General features: G+C 44.1%; 1 protein-coding gene across 2 annotated transcripts in view; it reads right to left on the bottom strand.

Annotated features, from left to right (window-relative positions):
- Positions 1-23,989, bottom strand: part of GMPS (guanine monophosphate synthase) — a 68,604-nt gene that overhangs the window by 35,128 nt on the left and 9,487 nt on the right. Inside the window, exons 3-4 of one of the 2 annotated variants that reach the window (XM_010595935.3) lie at positions 20,751-20,792; positions 901-1,082 (exon numbers count right to left, since the gene is read on the bottom strand). In XM_010595935.3, coding sequence (XP_010594237.1) covers positions 901-1,082; positions 20,751-20,753 — 185 coding nt within the window. In that variant the 5' untranslated portion in view covers positions 20,754-20,792. Of the gene's footprint in view, positions 1-900; positions 1,083-18,226; positions 18,303-20,750; positions 20,793-23,989 lie in introns of those variants that run through there. The other variant, XM_064275634.1, reaches the window with a different exon arrangement.

The raw sequence follows: 23,989 nt of genomic DNA, 5'->3' as shown, positions 1-23,989 counted from the left end.
TCCATTTCAGAACTGGTGGCACAGTGGTTAAGAGCTTGGCTGCTAACCAAAAGTCGGCAGTTCGAATCTACCAGCCACTCCTTGGAAACCCCATGAGGCAGTTCTACTCCGTCCCATAGGGCCTCTATGAGTCAGATCGACTCGATGGCAACGGGTTTAGTTTAGTTTTTTATTTCAGAGCCAAGAAATCACAGGATAATGTATATGGGTCTATGAAGTCTTAAAAGTTTCTTATACCTATTTTCCCACTACAAAAAAATTATGTTTTAAGGAAAAAAAAATATATCTTGGGAGAAGCACAGCATGTCTAATATTAAGGTTTAAGAGTCAGTTAAGGACAAAAACCGCAGTTGCTTACTTCTGGAAAATATTTTTAATAAACAAAGAACACTAACTCCATAAGAAAAGGTAAAGCTTTAACTAGAAATAGCTGTTAAAGGAATATATATATAAGTTGTTACTGTTCTGACTAGTTCTAAGGACACAGGCTTGGAATCAATATAATTACATAATATAATTGATATAAGAATTAGCTCTTATATTAGTTGTAAGAAATCTTACACAGAATTCTCTTTTGAGCATTTTGCTCAAGTTCCTGTGTATTTTCCTTTGACTAAAAGCTTTGTGATGAATGACTGTAATGGCTCCATCTAACTCCTACAAAACATGAAATACTCAAATATTAAGTTCTTATAATTGTGCAATTAAAAGTAAGGTAACCTTCTTAGCTGAACAGCTTATATCTTTTTTTTTTTTTTAAACCAGAGCCATGGGAAATTTCTTGTAAAACAGTTCCATGTATTATTTTCACAGAAAAATTCAGTGCCCGAGCCAATTAATAATAAAATACTCCACAATCTAAGCTTAGTCTCTTCAGAAAAACATCAGTGACAAGCCTACCGGAATCCCTGCTCCTTGATGGCGAATGCCGGTGTCTCCAGGGGGAAGATCTCAGACTGGACGAGCAGCTCCCTCACCCTGCGGTCTATGACTTTCCCGTACTGAGCACCAGCATCCAGAATGACCACAGCTCCTTCGTAGTTGTGGTGACCATCCTTCAGGTCCCCTCCGGCATTCTCCAGCTGCAGGTATTAACAGAAACAGCTTTAATTATGAAGGTTAGAGCTATTTTTTAAAAATAGTGGATTACCGTCTGTTCCAAAAACACAGAAACAAAAACTATTAACAGAGGACTTTCTAAGTTACCAATTCAAAACACTTCCGTTAAAGGGAAGATTTTAATACATACCCACATAAGGCACGTATCAACACTTAAACGGAATAAAGGCTACCACTTAGTGACCACCTTAGATAGATACACACACACACACACACACACCGTACTGAATACTTCATGTGCATTACCTAATACCAGGGTGGACATACAACTCAGTTTTGCCAAAATATTTATGCCTGTTAATCTGGTATTACTATTACTAGTGTCCCAGTTCAATCTCAAGTGTCCCAGTTCAAACAATCAATTAGACGGCTGTCCTACCGTCCCGGCACTCCCATGGGGGAGGCACTAGGGGACACGAGATGTTCTGCTGCCGGAGCAGGCGTATGTGCGAATCCCCCGCGTCAGGGCGTTTTCCGTCACCTGAGGACAACGGCACACCCGCACGTGCATCTAATCCAAACCAGGACAATTTTTCTAAAATTTCTGTCCTGCGCGCTGGTAGCACTTTTCTGAAAAGCAGTTTTGCGAAATGTGAAGTTTTTAATTATGGGTGCTGAAATATTGAACTGGAATTGGCTTCAAAGTAACGAAAGAGGGAGTGGGTGAGAGTAAGTGAAACAGGACGGGCTTGTACTGAATCACTGCGGCTGGAAGGTAAGTGCACCGAGTTCATTCCACTAGATCACTCTCCATCCTGTTGTACTTTTTTCTTCTAAACTGTACATAACAACAAAAGGCTTTAAAGTTTCATTTATACCCTGGTAATGCACTTCAAGGAACCATGTATTCCACGATTCCACTTCACTATATTCTGTGTAAAAATTCAAGAGGACATGTACACGTACAAAAAAGTATGGATGGATACATACCAAATATTAACAGAAGTTGTACCTGAGTGACGGAGCTACAGGTGATGTTTCCAAATTTTTCTCTAGGTATAAAATCTGTCACATAAAAAATGTTTAAGCCAGGCCTTTAGCCACCTGAGTAACCCTTTCCATCCCCCTCCCCTCTCCATTTACCTGCTAAAAGTGAATGCAGGCCTCACCCACAACACCACTGCCACTTCTTCCACAATAAAGGAAAAGAAATAATGGTAGTCAATAACCACAGGCCAGAAAGAGTTACTAGATCACAGAAAGGAAGGTTTTAGTCATATGGTCATTCAACAATCTAGAAAAATCAAATCATACAAACAAACAGAAGCTTAGAAAATGTGCTATTACTGCAGGAAACACTAAAGCCTTCTCCTTTCAGAACTTTGCCGAGTCTTAGGGCGCGTTGTGTGCACGCGCGCAGACACACACACACACTCCCTTTAAGGGATCTATTTTTTTAGCATTCAAAGTATTTTTGAAAGAATACTACATTATTGTACAAATTTCTCAGACTCAGAACCATTATCACCTTCAAAGTTTTTGCCAACTGCAAGCACCTGTTTTTTGACGTTACAAGCCAAGCTCCCAGTTTGCATGGTTCCGATATGCACAAAATTTCAGTTACCCAGGACGTAGTTAACTATAACACCAATCCCCAACAACGTGGATCAAATTTCAGTTACCATACAGTAACTGTGAGTAACTGCATGAAGTACAAAATGCTGCCAACTCTTCGGACCACAAATCACTACATAAATACAAATGAGCATTGTAATCAGTGACCAGTCAAGCCCCTTCTCTCAAAGTCTCTTGGTGATTACTCACTAAACAAGAGACAGCAAAGTGTGCAGCAGTGTCGCCTCCTTGACCACCAATGCGAAAACACAGGTCATAGAAAACCCAAGAAGGAACTGGCCAAGAAAGATGAAAGGACAGCAAAGAAAAGTGATAATGCTGGAAGCATTAAATGGAGTTATAGAAGAAATCGCTTAAGTGGGAATGCTGACAGTGTCCGCCATTTGAGAGACCCCAGATATACGCAGCCACAGAACTTAGTGGAGGTGAAGTTATCAACATAAATGAGGAAAGAGACTGTGTAAAGGATAAAGACACCCCAGAGGAAGCGACAAACACAAAAAACTTTATATCAAAGGAATTCTCAGAGATTTTTTGTAACACTGAGAGCACAACGTATAAAATGTTAGACTCCGTCAGGGCACAGGTAAGCACTGTTTAAAGTACTCTTAATAAGTTTTTTACGGAGAAATAAGACACTTTAATTTTCGATGTTTCAAATTGTACTACACTAAGTAAACATAAGTTTTATTATTTCTCCATACTTCTATAACTAACAACAAAAGTTTTTAGTATTTTAACAGGAAATTTTAAAGCTCACAAAACCACTGTAATTTCTCCACTGATTACTTAGATCCCTTTGCCCAGTTTCAGCATGCACAGTCATTTTTATGTTCTGTTATGCAAAGTGAGGACTGTATTTCTGTAAATAAACTAGTATTTACCAAGTGTATTAAAAAAAACTTTATACTTTTTTTTTTTTTTAGCAATTTTTAAAAATGTTCAACCACATGACACCTGTGGTCACTGGGTAAATACTATGGGTCCTTCCTCACACCTCACTTCTTTCACCTCAGCTGTCAACCTCACCTGTCTAGCACACAGCTTCAACAGCTCAGGGGAAAGCAGAAAGGCCCCCAGTAATAGAAACAAAGTCCCTTTCCCTCAAGAGCTTGAATCTATTTATTCCCACTTCACACATAAAGTTTAATAATTAGACTTCCAAATCTTCAAAAGTTTAGAAAACTACACTAATGGCAGAAAAGAAGGGGCTAGATGGTCATATGAATAGTCGTAACAAATGAAAGCCAGTATCACAAGACAGAAAATCTATTTATAAAATTTAAAAAGTAAAGACAAAAGCCTAAGGTTTAAGGCTAACAGCCCTCAACAGACCTGAAGTCATCACGATAAAATAATGATGTTCATAGAGCTATCTTTTGAAGTCTCGAGAAAAAAAAAGTACAGAAAAAAATAAACTGCACTCAGCACCCTACAAAAGAACAAGGTAATAAGTTGTGGCCATTCTGGGAAGAAGATGGCACTGTTTGGGGATCTTCCCCAATAATCACTGACCTAGACAGCAAAACCAACACATTGAGGGCATTTACCATACAGCTACACAAGTTAACCCCCAAGGAATCCCAAAACACAAGTAAGTGGGGTAGCAACAAACCACCACAGCCACAAACCCTGAGACTCTGGCCTCTGCGTGGGAGAAACCAGACAGAAGCAACTAGGACTCCTTAAGGGACCTGAGAGGAGAGAATTCCAAAGCAGTGGAAAGTACACAGCAGTCGATTTGAGAACGCAGCTGTATCAGAAGGGTGCGTCCGCTCCAACGGTGAGCGAGTGGACGGCAGCCGTACCAGGAGGGCGCGTCCGCTCTTTAATGATGAGCGAGCGGACGGGCAGCCGTACCAGGAGGGTGCGTCCGCTCCGACGGTGAGCATGTGGCGAGGGACCCAAAGGAAGGCCTAATAGGACCAGAGTGGTGACCTCTCAAAACTGGCCCACAAGGGCGCTTTCTAAGACAAGGTCTTCAATGAGGAGCAACTACTGGGAACAGAATCAAAACTGTGTGAGGCAGGGACGAGTGAACAGGAAAGAGGGGGCCCGGACTAAGACGGGCAGGGAAATAGGGCTGCTGTAATTTTAACAACAGAAAGCACTCTCTGAAGTTATGAAAGTGACCTGAACTAAGCTTCCTTCTAAAAGTTCAGGAAAACTAAAAAGAGAAACAGGAAGTATAGAAGTCAAGTTCCACACAAAATTGCTGAAAGAAAAAGAGAATGAGGAAGAGAACAGCATCCCTGAAACAAGATCAAAACTGGAATGTGCTATTTCTAAACGAGATACTAAAAAAAATTATACAAGGCCTGAAAGAACATGAATTAAAATCAGCCTACAAACCAAGTACAACCGAGCAATCCCGTAGCACGCTCTAATAAAACTGCTGAGCTTTAAAGAAAAACTCTGGGTATTCTGGATAAAAAGAGCAGACGACTTTTTATTCCCTAAACTATATGATTGTTTTGTATAGTGTTCTACAGCTGGGTTTTATTTTACAACCAGATTTTTAAAACAGAGCAAGGAAAGGACCTTTATTTCACATCTATGATTTCAGGTGCTTCACATATTTTCTTATTCACAATATTTTACAGACGAGGAAAATGAGGCTCAGGCCTCAAGTCTCTTGCTCAGGGAACACACTGACAAAAGGCAGGATGTAAGCCTGTGTCTTTTTAAGCCATAAAATGACACCACAGAAGGAAAGAGGGCAAACACGCAATACGTTTTTCAGAAGACTGCCTTCAAAGTTATTTTACATTTTCATTATCTTGGTACTTTGTGACCAGGGGATAAGCTTTATCATTTTACATAGCTTGCTTATGTGAACAAAATAACATTCAGCTGATGCCTGAGCACAGCGCTATTATACTGTTTCGGAAATTGAATTCAATACTATAATTCCGCAGGTTGTTGAGCTGCCCTTTACAAAGTTCCTTCACTTCAGAAATTTGCAGTTAGTGAAGTAAAAGTTTTAGGGTTCAAAGAGTTTGTTTTTTTTTAAACACCCACCAACACAGGTTTTAGTGATCTGGAATACTCGACTACCCAGAATAATCCTTTCATTACCAGGCAGCTCACTGGAAGTCTGACCGTGTTTACTTACCTAATCTCACCCACACTGACCACTCTGGAAAAACAGTACATTTTCTTCACAAAATTATCCAACGCCTCAGCTCTTTAGAAATGTCAATCAACTTCAGTGAAGGTTTCTCATGCTGTTGTTTGGTGTCATCGAGTCAATTTCAATTCATAGTGACCCATGTGACATAGCACAACTGCCCCACAGGGTTTTTTAGGCTGTAATCTTTACAGGAAGGAGCCCCGGTAGCGCAATAGTTAAGCACTCAGCTGCTAACCATAAGGTTGGAGGTTTGAACCCACCAGCAGCTCCATGGGAGAAAAGACTTGATGATCTGCTCCCATACAGATTACAACCTTGGAAACCCTACAGCGCAACTCTACCCCGTCCTATAGCGCTGCTTCATACCACCAATCTTTATAGGAACAGATCGCCTGGCCTTTTTCCTGCTGAGCTGCTGGGTAGGTTCGAATCACCAACCTTTCGGTTAACAGCCACACACTTTCTCACAGAGACTACCGTCTTGCATATATAACCCTGAATGAAGTTTGGGCCCAGAACTGACCTTACGATATACTTTTGCTCTATCCTTTCCTTTAGTTATTCTGAAAAAGTTTAAACCTACAGAAAAAGATGATACACATTACAATGAAGCCGCCCATCTCCTAAATTCAACAATTGATAACATTTTGCCACATTTGCTTTATTTCTATTATATCTTCCCCCAAATGACTGGAAAACAGTCATTTCTCCCAGAAAAACTTCTCAGCATGTACATCCTACAAACGGGGACATTCTCCCACATAACCACAATACCATTATCATACTAAATACTGGCAAAACCTATATACTAACTTCCCTAAACACAGTCCTTCATGGTTTTTATAAAAATTCAGAACCCCATCAAGGATCACGTGCTTTACACACACATTATCCTATCACTGGCTCCTTTAATCAATAACTATTCACTCATCAACCACTTTTTATGAATCTTTTGTGACACTGACATTGTTTTAAAGTTCAGGCCAGTTTTCTGTAAAACATGCCACAACTAGGATGTGTTGTCTCGTGATAAGATTCCAGATAAAACATTTTTTGGCAACATTTTTACATTAAAAAAAAAAAATATATACCCATTGCTGTTTGAGTCAACTCCAGCTCAGAGTGGAACTGCCCCAGAGAGCTTCCAAGGCTGTAATGGTTATGGAAGCACACAGCCACATCTTCCTCTCACTGAGTGGCTGGTGGATTTGAACCACTGACCTTTCAGTTAGCAGCTGAGCACTTTAACCACTGCACCACTAGGGCTCCTTATTTTACACACAGGTGATGTCACTATGCCTCCTGATGTGTTAAAACGGGAAGAAGCAATGTCATTTTTTTGTTCTACTACTTGTGACGCTAAGTTTGATCACTTAGTCAACATGCCAAGCCTAAAAAAAAAACCCATCAAACTTGCTGCCATCGAGCCAACTCCAACTCATAGAGACCCTAGAGGACAAAGTAGAATTGCTCCACAGGGTTTCTAAGAAGCAGCTCGGGGTTCGAACTGCCGACATTTTGGTTAGCAGCCAAGCTCTTAACCGCTGCATCACTGGGGCTCCATCAACATGCCAGTGTGCTCAAAAAAAGTGATTCAAGTTTTCCTCCTGTTTAATACCTTAAAATGACTTCTCTTTAGAATGAAGCCCAGTGACGTCTAAAGTACTCTCAAAGCCCTATGAGGCTCTGTACTACATAGGCTGAAAGATCCCAACTACGAAGATGAATCAATCTCAAACACGCCAAATGAAAAAAGGCATCTCTGAAATTGTATTTTAAAATATCCATCAGCCCAACGACACAGCTGTCGCTGCCATAACATGCATGAGCACAGCTACTCATATTGAGCCAGGTACAGTGTCTGACAAAGAAATTTCCTTGAGGAAAAGGGATACCCAGAGTCTGTGTTGGAATCCCCCTTAGAACAGAAACATGTCCCCAGGGTTCAGGGATGAGAGATAGAGGTGAGAATGGCTAAGACACCTGGAATAGGCACGCTGGAGCCCCATGTAACTAATCAAGTATGCGATTTCTCTATGCATTCTATGACCAGTCCGGTATGATCCCTGGAAAATAAAGTGTCTTGTTATTCCTAGTGGTGTGACCAGACCAGTGCAATCCCTAACCCTTCCGTCAGCAGAACATTTAAAAACCATGTGAAGGACTGAGTTTTCCTTATTATCCAAAAACCTTCTGTTGACAACTTCTGGCAAGATCAAGGTAGTACTAGCAACAAAACTTGCAGAACAAGTTATTGGTGGCCTGGAGAAAATCCTGGAGAGAAACACTCTCAAGAAATCCTGGATCAGCATAACTTTTTTTTATTGTGCTTTAAGTGAAAGTTTACAAATCAAGTTAGTCTCTTACGAAAAACTTCTATACACCTTGCTATATACTCTAGTTGCTCTCCCCCTAATGAGACAGCATACTTCTTCTCTCCACCCTGTATTTCCGTGTCCATTCAGCCAGCTTCCGACCCCCTCTACCCTCTCATCTCCCCTCCAGACAGGAGCTGCCCACATAGTCTCATGTGTCTACTTGAGCCAAGAAGCTCGCTCCTCACCAGTATCATTTTCTATCTTATAGTCCAGTCCAATCCCTGTCTGAAGAGTTAGCTTTGGGAATGGTTCCAGTCTTGAGATAACAGAAGGTCTGGGGACCATGACCTCCTGGTCCTTCTATCTCAGTCAGACCATTAAGTCTGGTCTTTTTAGGAGAATTTGAGGTCTGCATCCCACTGCTCTCCTGCTCCATCAGGGATTCTCTGTTGTGTTCCCTATCAGGGCAGTCATTGGTTGTTGCCAGGCGCCACCTAGTTCTTCTGGTCTCAGGTAGATTAGTATAATTCTTGATAGCATAAAATATGTGTGAAAAAACAAGGACCCAGACAACTCAAGCAAGAAACTAATTAAAGTAATTCAGATGAATCAGACTGAATATAAAAAAAGGTTTAGAGATATCAAAACTAATTTATCTCACTTATATTTTCTTTTTTTTTTAATCTATGTATAAGTGGTATTTGATTCCAAAATAAAATATTTTTTTTTTTTTTAATTTATACAAAATAAAAATTTTAAGTACAATCACTGAATGTAGGTAACAGTTATTCATGCTATACAACAAAGGTATAAAATACTTTTAGGAAATGGTGCTATAGCTGAGAAACTCTGGAGGTCAGGAGACATCCCCTGGTGCAAGAACACACAATCTTGGACCTACATTACTTGCATAAGCAATGACTGTCAATCAATTCATGTTGCCAAAAGTATGATCCTTGACTTTTGCTCCATTTGTCTTATAATTTCAACACAATTGTATATACCAAACACGGTAAATAAACTTTGATCACTTAATTCATGTGAGTTCACTTTTATAACTATTAATTCAAGTATGCAACACATAGGCTTCTGTTAGAATTCCTTCAATAAATTATGTTTTTGAGTTTACAATGTTCAATAGGTTTGGGAAATAAAAGTCTCTAGTGACATAAAATGTTGCCTTAGCCCTTTACTGCTTTTGGTTTGTTAATAATTTCATACACTAAAAACTCTCCCCTAACGAAACTTCCCCTAAGACTCCTCCTTGATTTCTATACGTTATGTGGGATGAATCCAGCATCAATGCACATTGTTTCCAATTTTTCCTCCTTGACTGAACCAGCTTTATCTTCTTCTGAATGACCTTCAAAGTCATTCCAAACCCTATTCTATCTTATATGCAAGATCCCAACAGCTCCTTTCAAGTTCAAGTTGGCGCCATTCCTGAGCATAATGGACACAGTCTGAACGTGCTATCTAAACCAATGAATTAAAGTGCAATTTAGCTTGGACTAAAGACTCTGATATTACTTCTAGCACCCACTTAGAGACAGCCAGGCCCCTCCCACACACACACACACTGAAACCATGGAAGTGGTTGAGGAATTCCATCTTCTCAGGTAAACCAAATCTACTTCTCCTGGGTTTAATCTGTATATTAAGAATACCTGGTAAGATTATAAAGCCACAAATCTATATTACCTTTGTCTTCCGACTTAAGAGTAAATCAAAATTTAGCCAGGGTCATAATTTCTAATATCAATTTTAAAATATTCTGAAATTAGTAACTTATTTTCCACTGGTCTTTCTAGAAAGTTTAGGTGATATTATTTGGTCAACACAACACTCTAATTATATTGTCAGTTCTAAATTAAAATAAGATTTGGCACTGCTGGCTAAAAGCAAAGTCAAGTACACTTTCTTTACTTTGTGAGTTTTAAATCCCTAAAAGCTTTATTATAATCGGTTTTTAGAGAATATGCTGTAAGATCTTCAATGCGAATACATAAATAAAACATCCCTAACCCCTCAAAGGAAGCCCTGGTGGCATAGTGGTTAAGTGCTACGCCTGCTAACCAAAGGTTTGGCAGTTCAAGTCCGCCAGGCGCTCCTTGGAAACTCTATGGGGCAGTTCTACTCTGTCCTACAGGGTGGCTATGAGTCGGAATTGACTCGATGGCACTGGGTTTGGTTTTTTTTGTTTTGTTTTGTTTAACCCCTCAAAAGTAAAATCTTATTCCTAGGGAACAAAATATTTCTGGATAAATTAAAGCCAGTATGAATCAGCCCAAATCAACCTGCTCATTTCTAAAGGTTGGCAGCTTCCACAAATTTTTTTAGAAAAGACTAGACATTCAGTAACAATAGTATTAAAGCATTAGAAGGAAAAATTCCGAAATGTGTTCAGTCTGACTGGTTCTGTTCGGTTAAACTCCTCATAGCTTAACTCAAGTCCTTTTTTTTTTTTTTTTAATGTTAACCTTTAGTTTAGGAATATTGGTACAAAATTCCTCAACAAAATACCAGCAAACCAGATCCAGCAACATATAAAAGGAATTACACCCCACGACTGAAATTTATCCTAGTAATGCAAGGTTGGTTTAATATCCAAATATCAATTAATGCGAAACACCTGTCAATAAAATAAATGAGAAAAACATAGGATCATCTCACTAGACACAGAAAAAGGATTATGGCAAAACTCAACACCCCATCATGACAAAAATACTCAAAAAAACCCTCATCCTTTGCTGGTGGGAGTGCAAAATGGTACAGCTGCTGTGAAAAACATTTTAGTTGTTCCCTGATGGTTCCTCAAAAAGCTAAACAAGGAACTACCATATGGCCCTGCAATTTCATTCCTATTTATTTACCCAAGGGACTTGAAAGTAATGACGCATACAGACCCATGCATACAAATGTTCACTGCAGCATTATCCACAATAATCAAAAGGGAGAAGCAGCCTAAATGTCTATCAATTAATAAACGTATAAACAAAATGTGGTATATTTATACAACAGAATACTACTCATCCATAAAGGGAAACAAAGTCCCAATTCATGGTACAACATGGATGAACCTTGAAAACATTATGTTAAGGGAAGCAGTTGGTCTATGAAAAATCCACATCTAACATCATAATTAGGAGCCCCCTAACCAAAAGGTTAGTGGAGCCCTGGTAGCACAGCAGTTAAGAGCTCAGCTGCTAACAAAAAGGTCAGTAGTTCGAATCTACCAACGGCTCCTTGGAAACCCTATGCGGCAGTTCAACTCTGTCCTGTAGGGTCACTATGTTTTAGAATCGACTCGATGGCAACAGGTTTTTGCCAAAAGGTTGGTGGTTTGAACCAAGAGATGCCTCAGAAGACAAGACTGGTGATCTGCTTCCAAAAGGTCATGGCCTTGAAAATCCTATGGAGCAGTTCTACTCTGCACACAACGCGGTCACCATGAGTTGTCACTGACCTGACAGCAACTAACAACATCATCATGATATTAATGGTGAAAAGCTGGATGCCTTCTTCCTAAGATCAGGAACAAGGATTTCTGTTCTTGCCACTTCTGTTCACCATTGTGCTAGAGGTACTATCTAGGGCAATTAGGCAAGAAAGTGAAATAAAAGGCATCCAGAATGGGAAGGAAAAAGTATAACTCGCTCTATTTGCAGATGCCATGCCTTGTATAAAGAAAATTCTAAGGAATCCAATAAAAAGATATTAGAACTAATACGCGAGTTCCGCAGGGCTGCAGGATACAACATCAACGAACAAAAATCAATTGTGTTTCTACACACTTGCAATGAACAAGTCAAAAAATGAAATCAGGAAAGTAATTCCACTTACAATAGCATCTGACGTAATAAAACAGGAATAAACGTAACCCAAAAAGTGCAAAACATATACTCTATAAAAACTACACAGCACTGCTGGGAGAAATTTAAAAAGGCCTCAGTAAATGGAAAGACATCCGGAATCATGGACTGGAAGACTTAATATGTTTAAGGTGGTAATACTCCCCAAAGCGGTCTACGAATTCAATGTTATCCCTATGAAAATCTCAGCTGGCTTCTTTGCATAAATTGATAAACTGACCCTAAAATACACATGGAAATTCAAGGGACTCAGAATAGCCTAAACAATCTTGAAAAAGAAGAACAAACTCAAAGGATTCAACTTCCCAATTATCGAAACTTACTACACACCTAGAGTAATCAAGACAATGTAAGCATAAGGATAAGTATACAGACTAGTAGAAGAGAACTAAGAGTCCAGAAATAAAACCTCACATTTACGGTCAATTTTCAGCCGTAAGTGGCAAGGCCATTTAATGGAAGAAAGAACAGTCTTTCCAATAAACAATCCTGCAACAACCGAGTAACCGCAAACAAAAGAAATGAAGCTGGATCCTTACCTCACCCCATATGCAAAAAAAACTCAAATGGACCAAAGACCTAAATATAAGAGCTAAACTATCAAACTCTTACATGCAAATATTGTGACCTTAAATCAAGTAATAGTTTATTAGATATAATACCAAAAACATCTGCAACAAAAGATAAAAGTAGAGCAACTGGGCTTCATCAAAGTTAAAAGCTTTGTGCTCCACAGGACACCAAAAAGAACGAAGACAACCCACAGAAGGGGAGAAAATGTTTGCAAATATTTTAGATGCAGAAATGTCTCTCCTCCCCAGTAAGACATGAAAGAATATTCTACACAACCCAGATTTATATTATAAAAGGACTTGAAATTCTACAAAACAATTACTTTCTGTTGATTCACAAAGTGCTTCAGAATTCTGTATTAACCCTGAAGCCTTCATTTATTTGGAGCCTCTAAACAGAGTTTAGGTTAGAAGGAATCACACAAACAAAGTTTAAGTACCACAAAGGAGGAAAATATTATCACTGTCCATCCAAAAACCCACTGCCGTCAAGTCGATTCCAACTCATAGCGACCCTAAAGGACGGAGCAGAACTGCCTGATAGAGTTTCCAAGGAGCGCCTGGCGGATTCGAACAGCGGACCTCTTGGTTAGCAGCTGTAGCACTTAACCACTACGCCACCAGGGTTTCCATCATTGTCCATAGCAAATAATTATTACTTCAAATTGCAATCTCTGGAATATAATTCATTAGGCAGCCTTAAAAAGCGTACCAAGCACTTAATAGAATAAGGTTTTTTTTGGGGGGGGGGTAATTCTTAAAAGACAATTCTTTTTCTTAAGTGACAAGCTGGCCCATGCTAAAGGCAAATCCATCTGAGGTTCCTCGAGGAATTTTCAAAGGCTTCCAAGTTAAAGAATGTAATACAATAAAAACCATCCCTGTTGTCTGTAGCAGCTCTTCCATCCCAGATAAATTATCTTAACAGCTGGGACAAAATCAGGGGTCAAAAAAAAATCTAACTTTAGTCTTTGAGAAAAATTTACTAGAAGGTTATCATAAAAAGGGTACAGTTGTTTTAATTCTCAACGTATCCCAGATAAAAATCTGGGGTTATATTTCCACTCATTTCAAAAGCTTAAATTTAGAAATGCTAAACTTAAAATATTAACAATATTAAATGTCACAAAAGATTCTATAATTATCACATGCAGTTGATGGGTATTTATAAAACACCATCAATCCCACTACGATATACCCGAATCATACCAGCTTAGGGAGGGAGGTAGGATGGGTTATCAACCCAGAGTCTGAGGCTTAGATAGGGACAAACAGTGGGAGAGCTGACACGTTATCCAGGAGACACTCACTGTGACAATGCTGCCTTAATAAAGACTGAAAAATGTTACTACAGGACAAGGTAGCACTGCCCCGTATGACTTCCAAGGAGCAGCTGGTGGATTCAAACCGCTGATAGCCTTTTGGTTAGCAGTGGAGCTCTCAACCAATTCGCCACCAGGGATCCAACCTAGACAAGGGTTTTGAGGAGTTCTTGAAAAAAAACAGATCACTTCTGCCCAAGTTTATCCTAAACGTGATCCTTAACTACGTAACATTGTACCAGCTCCTTAACGAAGAAAAGGGGAAAGATGTTGCAGTCAGCCTCTGTAAAGATTTACAGCCTTGGAGACCCTAAGAGGCAGTTCTGCTCTGTCCTATAGGGTCACTATGAGTCAGAATCAACTAGACAGCAATGGGTTTATGGGTTTAATCCCAAGTACAGCGGCTGGTGGTTCACTGGTTAAGAGCTCACCTGCCAACCAAAAACTCAACAGTTCGAATCCACCCACTGCTCCTTAGAAACCTATGGGACAAGGTGGCTATGAGTCAAAGTCAATTCTACAGGTTAGTCCTAGGTATACATTTCAGTTCAGGAAGCTAAATCTTTCCTAGCTCTAAAATGATACTTTGTATAAAACTAATGGAAGCAACCCAAATGCTCTTACAGCTTTTAAGCTCTCCCCTAATTTCCACCATTCAAAAATGCTGTTTTGTGTGATGTCTGGGGTCTTAAATGCTAACAAGCGGCCATCTAAGATGCATCAATTGGTCTCAACCCACCTGGAGCAAAGGAAAATGAAGAACACCAAGGTCACAAGGTAATTATGAGCCCAGGTGACAGAAAGGGCCACATGAACTAGAGACTTACCTCATCCTGAGACCAGAAGAACTAGATGGTGCCCAGCCACAACTGATGACTGCCCTGACAGGGAGCACAATGGAGAACTCCTGAGGCAGCAGGAGAAGAGTGGGATGCAGACCCCAAATTCTCATAAAAAGACCAGACTTAATGGTCTGACTGAGACTAGAAGAGTCCTGGCAGCCATGGTCCCCAAACCTTCTGTTGGCCCAGGACAGGAACCATTCCAGAAGACAACTCATTGGACATGAATTAGACTGGACAATGGGTTGGAGAGAGATGCTGATGAGGAGTGAGCTACTTGTATCAGGTGGACACTTGAGACTATGTTGGCATCTCCTGTCTAGAGGGGAGATGGGAGGGTAGAGGGGTTTAGAAACAGGCAAAATGGTCACAAAAGGAGAGACTGGAAGGAGGGAGCAGGCTGACTCATTAGGGGGAGAGTAAGTGGGAGTATGTAGTAAGGTGTATATAGGCTTACGTGTGAGAGACTGACTTGATTTGTAAACATTTACTTAAAGTACAATAAAAATTATTTTTTAAAAAATCCAGATAAAAATAGAAATGTACCAGAAATAGTAATCAAAACTAGCTCTTCCCCCACTTGAGTTTATAAACTAGAATTAACACACACTCGACAGAGGCACAATTTATGAACTAGGATTTACACACAATATGCTAAGTAAAAAAAGGGTGGGTCTACTAAGCCTGGGTGCAGTACATGTTTTACTACAGAGGATAAAAGGGCCATCTGTGGGTTTAGTGGTAAGGTATGGAAAATAGATGCCTGCTCTGATTTGTAGGTGGGCCCCTTAACCAAACCCACTGCCATCAGGTCAATTCAAACTCACAGTGACCCTATGGGACAGAGCAGAACTGCCCCATGGGGTTTCCAAGGAGCAGCTGGTGGATTTGAACTGCCAACCTTTTGGTTAGCAGCCAAATGCTTAACCACAGTGCCACCAGGAATCCACAGGCCTCTTAGATATATCTTACATCACTTATTTTAAATAGACATTTAAATATCAATATATATCACTTTACTTCAGGTGTTTCTTATACTCAGTGGTATGTCACGGTCTGTCAGGACTGTCAGGGTTTTTTGATGAAATATGTTAGTTCCCTGGATTGCTCCTCTTGAAAATACTTCCAACTTTGGCCTACACCTGATTGTTGCATAGTCAAAAAAAAACACACTTACATGTTGTACAAACATGAAAACCTTGAAAGAAAAAAAAAAAGTTAATCAGCAATTGACCTCAACCTCAAATATAGTCAAAATTCTCTTAAAAACTCCAGATCAAACAAAAGTAGCAGCTAGGAAAAAACTGTGCGTCACACACACGCCCGGGCAGACGAGCCGTCCAGAAACAACCCTGACTTTTCTGTTACTGAAATTTAGGAAAATACTCTTCTCAAATGCACTACTTATGTTCAAAGTCTGTAAGTTAAGTTTGGGTTCTCCTAATCCCATAGTTGTCTCCTCTACCACCACTTGGAAAGAAAGCACTGAGACGAATCTTTCCAATGAGTTTACGGCTCAAAATTGAAGGGGAAAGAAAAATGTTTTGCAAGTCAAAGAGTGTAGGCGAAAGCGCTGCACCCCGAGGCGTTCATCAGCTTCGGAGGTCTCCAGTGTCTTCCTTCAGCTTTACAATCCTGAGGCAGCGCTCCCACTCATCTGAGCACTGGTTTCCTTGCTTGAGACAGTCTGTCAGCAACCATATTACCTTGTTCAAGAAACGTTTTTGGGATGCTTACTAGGTAAAAAGTAACCCTTCACCCAGAGGACCCCCCAAGACGTGACACTTAGGCACCACCTTTTTAAGAAAAAAACCAAACCCACTGCCGTCCAGTCGATTCCGACTCACAGCGACCCTACAGGACAGAGTACAGCTGCCCCACAGAGTTTCCAAGGAGCGCCTGGCGGATTCGAACTGCTGACCTCTCGGGTGGCAGCCGCAGCACTTAACCACTACGCCACGAGTGTTTCCACCTTTTTAAGAGCATATTAAAATTCTGCCTAAATAGGGCACTACTGTGTGGCGCAGTGGTTAAGCGCTGGCCGCTAACCGAAAGCTGGCCGGTTCGAACCCACCAGCCGCTCTGCGAGAGAACGATGTGGCAGTCTGCTTCCGTGCAGATTACAGCCTTGGAACCGCTATGGGGCAGTTCTGCCGTGTCCTACAGGGTCGCCAGGAGTCGGGATCCCCTCGACGGCAGTGGGTTATCTGACTGAAAACACCAAGTCCCACGCGGGGTTTAAAATTCCACGCACTTGAATGAGGTTAATTTCCTAAAGCCGGATCACAGGCAACATGTACCAAAAGCTAACCCAAACCCACCGCCGTCCAGGCGACTCATAAAAGGAGATAAATCTTGCTCAAGTCACTCAATTCAAAACCGTGCCGTTTCCCTCTTGACAAGAGACTTTCTGAAAATCTTCAAAGAACTCCCCAAAAACCCCACCACCGCGGAGTCCACGCCGACCCACGGCGACCCTACAGGACAGCCCACGGGGTGTCCCAGGCCGTACCCTGCACGGAAGCAGACGCCACGCCTTTCTCCCGCAGGCGGCTGGGGGTGGGAACCGCCGACCTTTCGGTTAGCGGCCGAGCGCTTTCACCGCTGCGCCGCCGGGCTCCCGGCCAACGGAAAATCTCCACCGCGACGTGAAAGCCAGGCGCGCGTTCGGGGCCGGGACAGGGAAGGAGCTCGCGGGGAGCGGGCGGGCTGCGGCCGTGTCTCCGCTTGGCTGGGCCGGGCCGCTCCGCCCGCTCCCGGACCCCGGACCCCCAGGCCGGACCCGCAGCCCGGACCCCCAGGCCGGATTCCCAGGCCCGGACCCCCAAGCCCGGACCCCCACGCCGGAACCCCCAGCCCGGATTCCCAGGCCCGGACCCCCAGGCCGGAACCCCCAGCCCGGATTCCCAGGCCCGGACCCCCAGCCCGGACCCCACCCCGAGCGGCCCGAGCCCGATCCCCCAGGCCGGACCCCCCAGCCCAGACACTCAGGCCGGACCCCCAGCCCAGAACCCCCGCCCGGACCCCACCCGAAGCGGCCCGCGCCCAGACCCCGGACCTCAGCCCAGACCCCCAAGCCCGGACCCCCAGCCCAGACCCCCAAGCCCGGACCCCCAGCCCCGACCTGCCCTCGAGGGCGCGGACCCCGCAGCTGCGGCCGGGCCTCTCCGGGGGGCGGGCGGGAACCGGCGCCGCCGGCTCGGCCGCCCCCACGAGGCCCGCGCCCGCTCGCGGAAGCCCGGGCCCCACAAAGCGCCCGCCCCCAGAGACGCCGGAGCGCAGGGACCCCGCAGGCTCACGGCACCCACTAGGCGCCGGCTCCGGAGCAGGCGAGCCGCAGGCCCCGGCCCGGGACTCCCAGCCGCCGCGGCCCGGCCGCAGGCTGCGCGGACCGGCCGGGGGCGGGAAGGGCCCCGCGCGGCCTCGCCTCCACCGGGGGGCGGCCAGGTGAGACCCCCGAGCCGGACACTGACCTTGGAGTCTCCGTTACACAGAGCCATCGGGGAGGGGGCCGCGGCGGCGGCGGCGGCGGGCGTGGGAGACGGGGCGGGCGGGCCGGCGGGGTCGGTGCCGCGGGCCGGGGCTGCGAGCGAGGCCTGCTGAGGAGCGGGCGGGCGCGGGAAGGAGCGGGCCGCCTGCGAAGCGCCGACTCGAGCAGCGGCCGCGGAGCTCGGGCGCCAGCGCCGCGGGAGAGGAGACCAGCAGCGCGCACGCTGCCCCCGCCCCCTGCTTCCGCCCCTGCCGGCCACTGGGAGGAGCCCGAGCCTTTCCGCGAGGCCGCCGGGCCGCGGCAACCCCCGCCGCCGCCGACACACAGGCCCGCCCCGGGAGGAGGGGCCTGGGCCGGCCACGCCCCCAGCCCGACCCTCAGCCCGCCCCCGAACGAGGACCCTTCCTAGCCCTGCCTCCGGCACGTCCGCCCTGAAGGAGGAGGGCTCCGCGGCCCCGGCCCCGCCCCTGAGCGAAGACCCTGCCTAGCCCCGCCTCCGGCACGTCTGCCCTGAAGGAGGAGGCACGCACGGTGCCAGCCCCGCCCCCGGCACCCTGGCCCGCTCTCGAGAGAGGAACCTGCCTAGCCCCGCCTCCGGCACATCCGCCCTGAAGGAGGAGGGCCCCGCGGCGTCCGGCCCCGCCGCCAGGCCCGCCCCCGCAGCCTAGCCCCGCCTCCGGCACATCCGCCCTGAAGGAGGAGGGCTCCGCGGCGCCCGGCCCCGCTCCTGGGCGAAGACCCTGCCTAGCCCCGCCTCCGGCACGTCTGCCCTGAAGAAGGAGGCACGCACGGTGCCGGCCCCGCCCCCGACGCCCTGTCCTGCTCTCGAGAGAGGAACCTGCCTAGCCCCGCCTCCGGCACATCCGCCCTGAAGGAGGGCCCCGCGGCGTCCGGCCCCGCCCCCAGGCCCGCCCCCGCAGCCTAGCCCCGCCTCCGGCACATCCGCCCTGAAGGAGGAGGGCCCCGCGGCGTCCGGCCCCGCCCCCAGGCCCGCCCCCGCTGCCTAGCCCCGCCTCCGGCACGTCCGCCGTTAAGGGGGCCGGCGGCGCTCTGCTCGGCTCCGCCCGCGCTTCCCCGGCCTCTGGGCGCCTTTCGCCGGTCTGGCTCCTGCCTGGGGCGCAGAGGCTGGAGGTGCAGAAGGCGGCCTTCTGGTAGCTGGGCCCTGGGGACTCGGCCGGTGGCGCGCCTCGGCTTAGGTGGTTGTACAGAGCTTGGTAGTCACATCCGAAGGGAAGTCAGTGTGGGGTTTGATCCCCTAGGTCCCTGAAAACTTCCTAAAAGTTCTCAGCCGGGGGATTTCCAAAACGCAGAGGCTTGGTGTGGCAGTCTGGTGGGAAGTTGGCCCGGGATCCGCCCCGAAGCTCTGCTTAGACCGCGGTGGTTTCATGTAGGTCATGTTCGGGGAAGGGGATGCAGCCCCCTCCAGCCTTGGGGCACCCATCAGCACAGGGTTTACGTTGACTGTGATCACCTGGGGTCTGTACCGAGGAAGGAAGTGCACAATGTGTTCATGCCGGTGACAACAACGGCTGGACCGCCTTCCAGCTTAAAAAGCCTTTCAAAGGAGAGACTGGAAGAAGGGAGCGGGCTGACTCATTAAAAAAGTAAATGGGAGTATGTAGTAAGGTGTATATAACCTTACATGTGACAGACTGACTTGATTGTAAACTTTCACTTAAAGCATGATAAAAATTATTTTAAAAAAAAGTGTTAAAAAATCAAAAATGTCACGCTCAGAACTAAGGTGCGCCTGGCCCTAGCCATGGCATTTTCAATGGCCTCATATGCATGTGAAAGCTGGACAATGAATAAAGAAGACTGAAGAAGAATTGATGCATTTGAATTATGGTGTTGATGAAGAATATTGAACATACACGGACTACCAAAAGAAAGAACAAATCTGTCTTGGCAGAAGTATAGCCAGAATGTTCCTCAGAAGTGATGATGGCAAGACTTCATCTCACACACTTTGGAAACCCTGGTGGCGTAGTGGTTAAGTGCTACAGCTGTGAACCGTAAAGGTCAGCGGTTTGAATCCGCCAGGTGCTCCTTGGAAACTCTATGGGGGCAGCTCTACTCTGTCCTATAGGGTTGCTAAGAATTGGAATTGACTCAATGGCACTGGGTTTGGTTTTTTGGGGGATCAGGAGGAACAAGTGTCTGGAGAAGAAAAACACGTTTGGTAAAATAGAAGACCCTTAACGAGGTGGACTCACATACTGGCTACAACAATGGGCTCAAACATAACAATTGTGAGAATGGCTCAGAACTAGGCAGCATTTCCTTTTATTGCACGTAAGTCCTCTATGCTTCAGAACAAACTCAACTGCACCTAACAACAACAAAATTCACTAGTGGGACTGCGGGTTTATCATTCATTTGCATAACTGATTTGACTGTACACTGGCAGAATGCTTTCCGTAATGGCTGTCCTAGTCATCTCATTGCCTGAGACTTTGTGTATACCCATATCCTGCTAACATTTGGGATTGTCATTAAATCCTTACCATGTTGCAGTCTTCTCTATTACTGGTTCACTTGATCAAAATCTATGAAATAAAAAATAGATTTCTGGGTATTAAAAAAAAAAAAAAAAGCCTTTCAAAAGCACCTCGCTGTAATACAGCTGCCATGCGCTGCGCTGGTGCTACGTGTCGGGCTCTAGGGATTGAGGAGCCAGAGTGAGACAATCCCGCCCTGGAAAAATCCATTTTATTCTAGCCAATCCCTTGAATGTAGTGAGGTGGGACTGACGTTCTTATTCCGGTATACAAGTGAGGAAATGGAGGTTCAGTGACATAATGCGCCCCCCCCCCGCCGCCCCCGCATAGAAGGTATTCAATCTGGAAAAGGACAGACCATTTATTAAAAAAAAAAAAAACAGCTCCGGGAACAAAAGGCCCAAGGCCTTAACATGCCTCAGATTTAAAGAATTTTATTTCACTTACCTTTCTCTGAGTTGAAATCTTGATACTTGAATTACCCAAAGCCATGGATACTGGGTTCTCCCAGTAGGTGTGTTTGAACAATCCGGAGAACAGGGTGGTAACCAATAGGAGACGCTCTACTAAGAAAGGCTCAACTTCCCTCAACGTCCACCCCGGATGGAATGGGATATGATGTGCCAGCATTAGGGATTGGCTACATCCCATCTATGTCAGATAACTCCTGGTGGATTCCAACTGCTCATCTTTAGGTTAGCAGCGGACTCTTAACCACTGTGCCACCAGGGTTTCCAGAGAACACCTACTTTAAATATATTTTCGGGGTCACTTTTTCATTCCTGATATTGGTAATTTGTGTTTTCTATTTTTCCTTTATCAGTCTGTTAAGAGCTTTATCAGTGTAACTGATCTTAAACAACCAGTTTTTGGTTTCACTTATTTTCAGTTTTTCTTCTGTTGCATCAATTTTCACTTTGAATATTTCCTTTCTGCTTCTTACATTGTGTTTAATTTGCTCTTCTTTTTCTTGTTTATGTTAGAAGTTGAGATCATTAATTTGAGACTTTTTTTAAAAAGGTTGCACAGCAGATTAGGTTCCATTCAACAATTTCTACTCAAATTGTTCAGTGACATTGGTTACATCCTTCACAACAGTGAACATTCTCATTATTTCCATCCTGGTTGTTCCATTTCCAGTAATCTAGTTTCCCTGCCCCGTTACCTTCTCGTCTTTGTTTTTAAAGTAATTGTTGACTGGTTGGTCTCATATAGATGATTTTTTAAAGAGCTGTTGTACTCACGGGTGATATTCTTTGTGAGCCAGTCTGTCATTTAGCTGGAAGGTGGCCTCAGGATAACTTCCATTCTAGACATAGAGTATTTCTGGGCATTAGTCTCTGGGAGTCCTCCAGCATCAACCAGTCCAGTAAGGCCAGATTTTTTAAAGAACTTGAGATTCTGTTCCACATTTTTCTCCCATTCTATCAAGTTCCATCTATTGCAGCCCTGATCAGAAAGGTCAGTAGTGGTAGCTAGGCACCATCTAGTTCTCCTGGTCTCTCTTCTAGGCACCATCTAGTTCTCCTGGTCTCTCTTCTAGGCACCATCTAGTTCTCCTGGTCTCCCTTCTAGTACAGGCATTTACCTCTATAAATTTCCCGCAGAACACTGTTTCAGCAGCATCTTACAAATTCTGATTTCTTCTGTTTCCAGTTTTGACTCACTGAGGCCCCACGTGTGCCGAGTAGAACTGTTCCACAGGGTTTTCAAAGCTGTTTCTTTGGGAAGCAGATCACTAGCCCTGTCTTCTGAGGGGCCTCTGGTTGTGTTCCAACCACCATCCTTTCAGTTAGCAGTTGAGTGCTAAACTATCTGCTTAACTGTTCACTCTGTTCAAAGTAGCATCTTATTTCCCTTTTGACATCTTTGGCCCATGGGCTACTTAGAATTATATTACTTAGTTTCTAAAAATTTGGGAATTTCCCAGAAATCTCTAATTTAACTTCATCATGGTTAGAGAATATATTTTATATGACTTAGATGCTTTTAAATTTATTGAGACCTGTTTTGTGGCTCAGAATGTGGTCTGTCTTGGCCAATGTTCCACATGCAGCACTTGAAGGGAATGTGTACTCTTCTGCCATTGGGTGTAGCAGTCTGTAAGTGGCAACTAGGTCAGGTTGGTTTACTGTGCTGTTCAAGTCTATCATATTCTTGTTAATTTTCTGTTCCCTTGTTTTATCAATTATTGAGAGAGGAGTATTAAAATCACCAACTATAACTGTGGGTTTATTTCTCCTTATAGTTCTATCAGTTTTTGCTTCATGTATTTTAAAGATTTATTAGGGACATAAACATTTAGGATTTTTACATATTCTTGACTGATCACTTTATCATTATGAAATGGCATTCTTTATGCCTGGTAATATTATTTACTCTGACATCTACTTTGTCTGATATTAAAATAGCCACTTTCTTTAACTAATGTTGGAATGGCATATCTTTTTTCGTCTTTTTACTTTTAACCTATTGCACCTTGGGCAATTGAAGGGCTCATCTCATTTGTTTAATGTCTCTCAGGGATCAATGTCCTGTATTGTTTAAAGCCATTGTTTCGTATATTTTGTCTATGTGTTTGTTTGGGTTGCTTCAAGCAAGAAGGTAAATCCATTCCCTGTTACTCCATCTTTAGCAGAAGCTGAAGTCTGAAACTCTGTTTTAATGATTAGTTGCAACACTTTAAGCTCCTAAGGTCCTCCTTCCTTTACCTGTCTTATAAGTATTTTTTTAAGGGTGAAGATTGCTCTGTATTCCGAACAACTTAGGTAAAACACTGTAGTGATGCTGAATGTAATTGTGTGGTTTCTGGGACCAATACATTTTTCAAGGTACATTTAATACAACCCACACATAAAAATTTTACATTACTTTTCAGATTTGGTATGTGTCTTAGTCATCTAGTGCTGCTGTAACAGAAATCCCACAAGTGCATGGCTTTAATAAAGAGAAATTTATCCTCTAACAGTCTAGTAGACTACAAGTCATGGCATCAGCTCCAGGGGAAGACTTTCTCTGTTGGCTCTGGAGGAAGGTCCTTGTCATCAATCTTCCCTTTGTCTGGGAACTTCTCAGCACAGGAACCTCCAGTCCAAAGGAGGTGCTCTGCACCCTGCACTGCTTTATTGGTGCTACAAGGTCCCCTTGTCTCTCTGCTCACTTTTGTCGTTTATATTTGGTGATATAAAAGGTGGTGCAGGAAGCTCCGTTTACATTGGATCAGGGATATGACTTAGTTAAAAAAA

The sequence above is a fragment of the Loxodonta africana genome, chromosome 23, assembly GCF_030014295.1.
Source record: "Loxodonta africana isolate mLoxAfr1 chromosome 23, mLoxAfr1.hap2, whole genome shotgun sequence".
Lineage (NCBI taxonomy): Eukaryota > Metazoa > Chordata > Mammalia > Proboscidea > Elephantidae > Loxodonta > Loxodonta africana.
The sequence above is the reverse complement of the archived record's forward strand: the minus strand, read 5'-3'. Positions and strand labels throughout refer to the sequence as shown.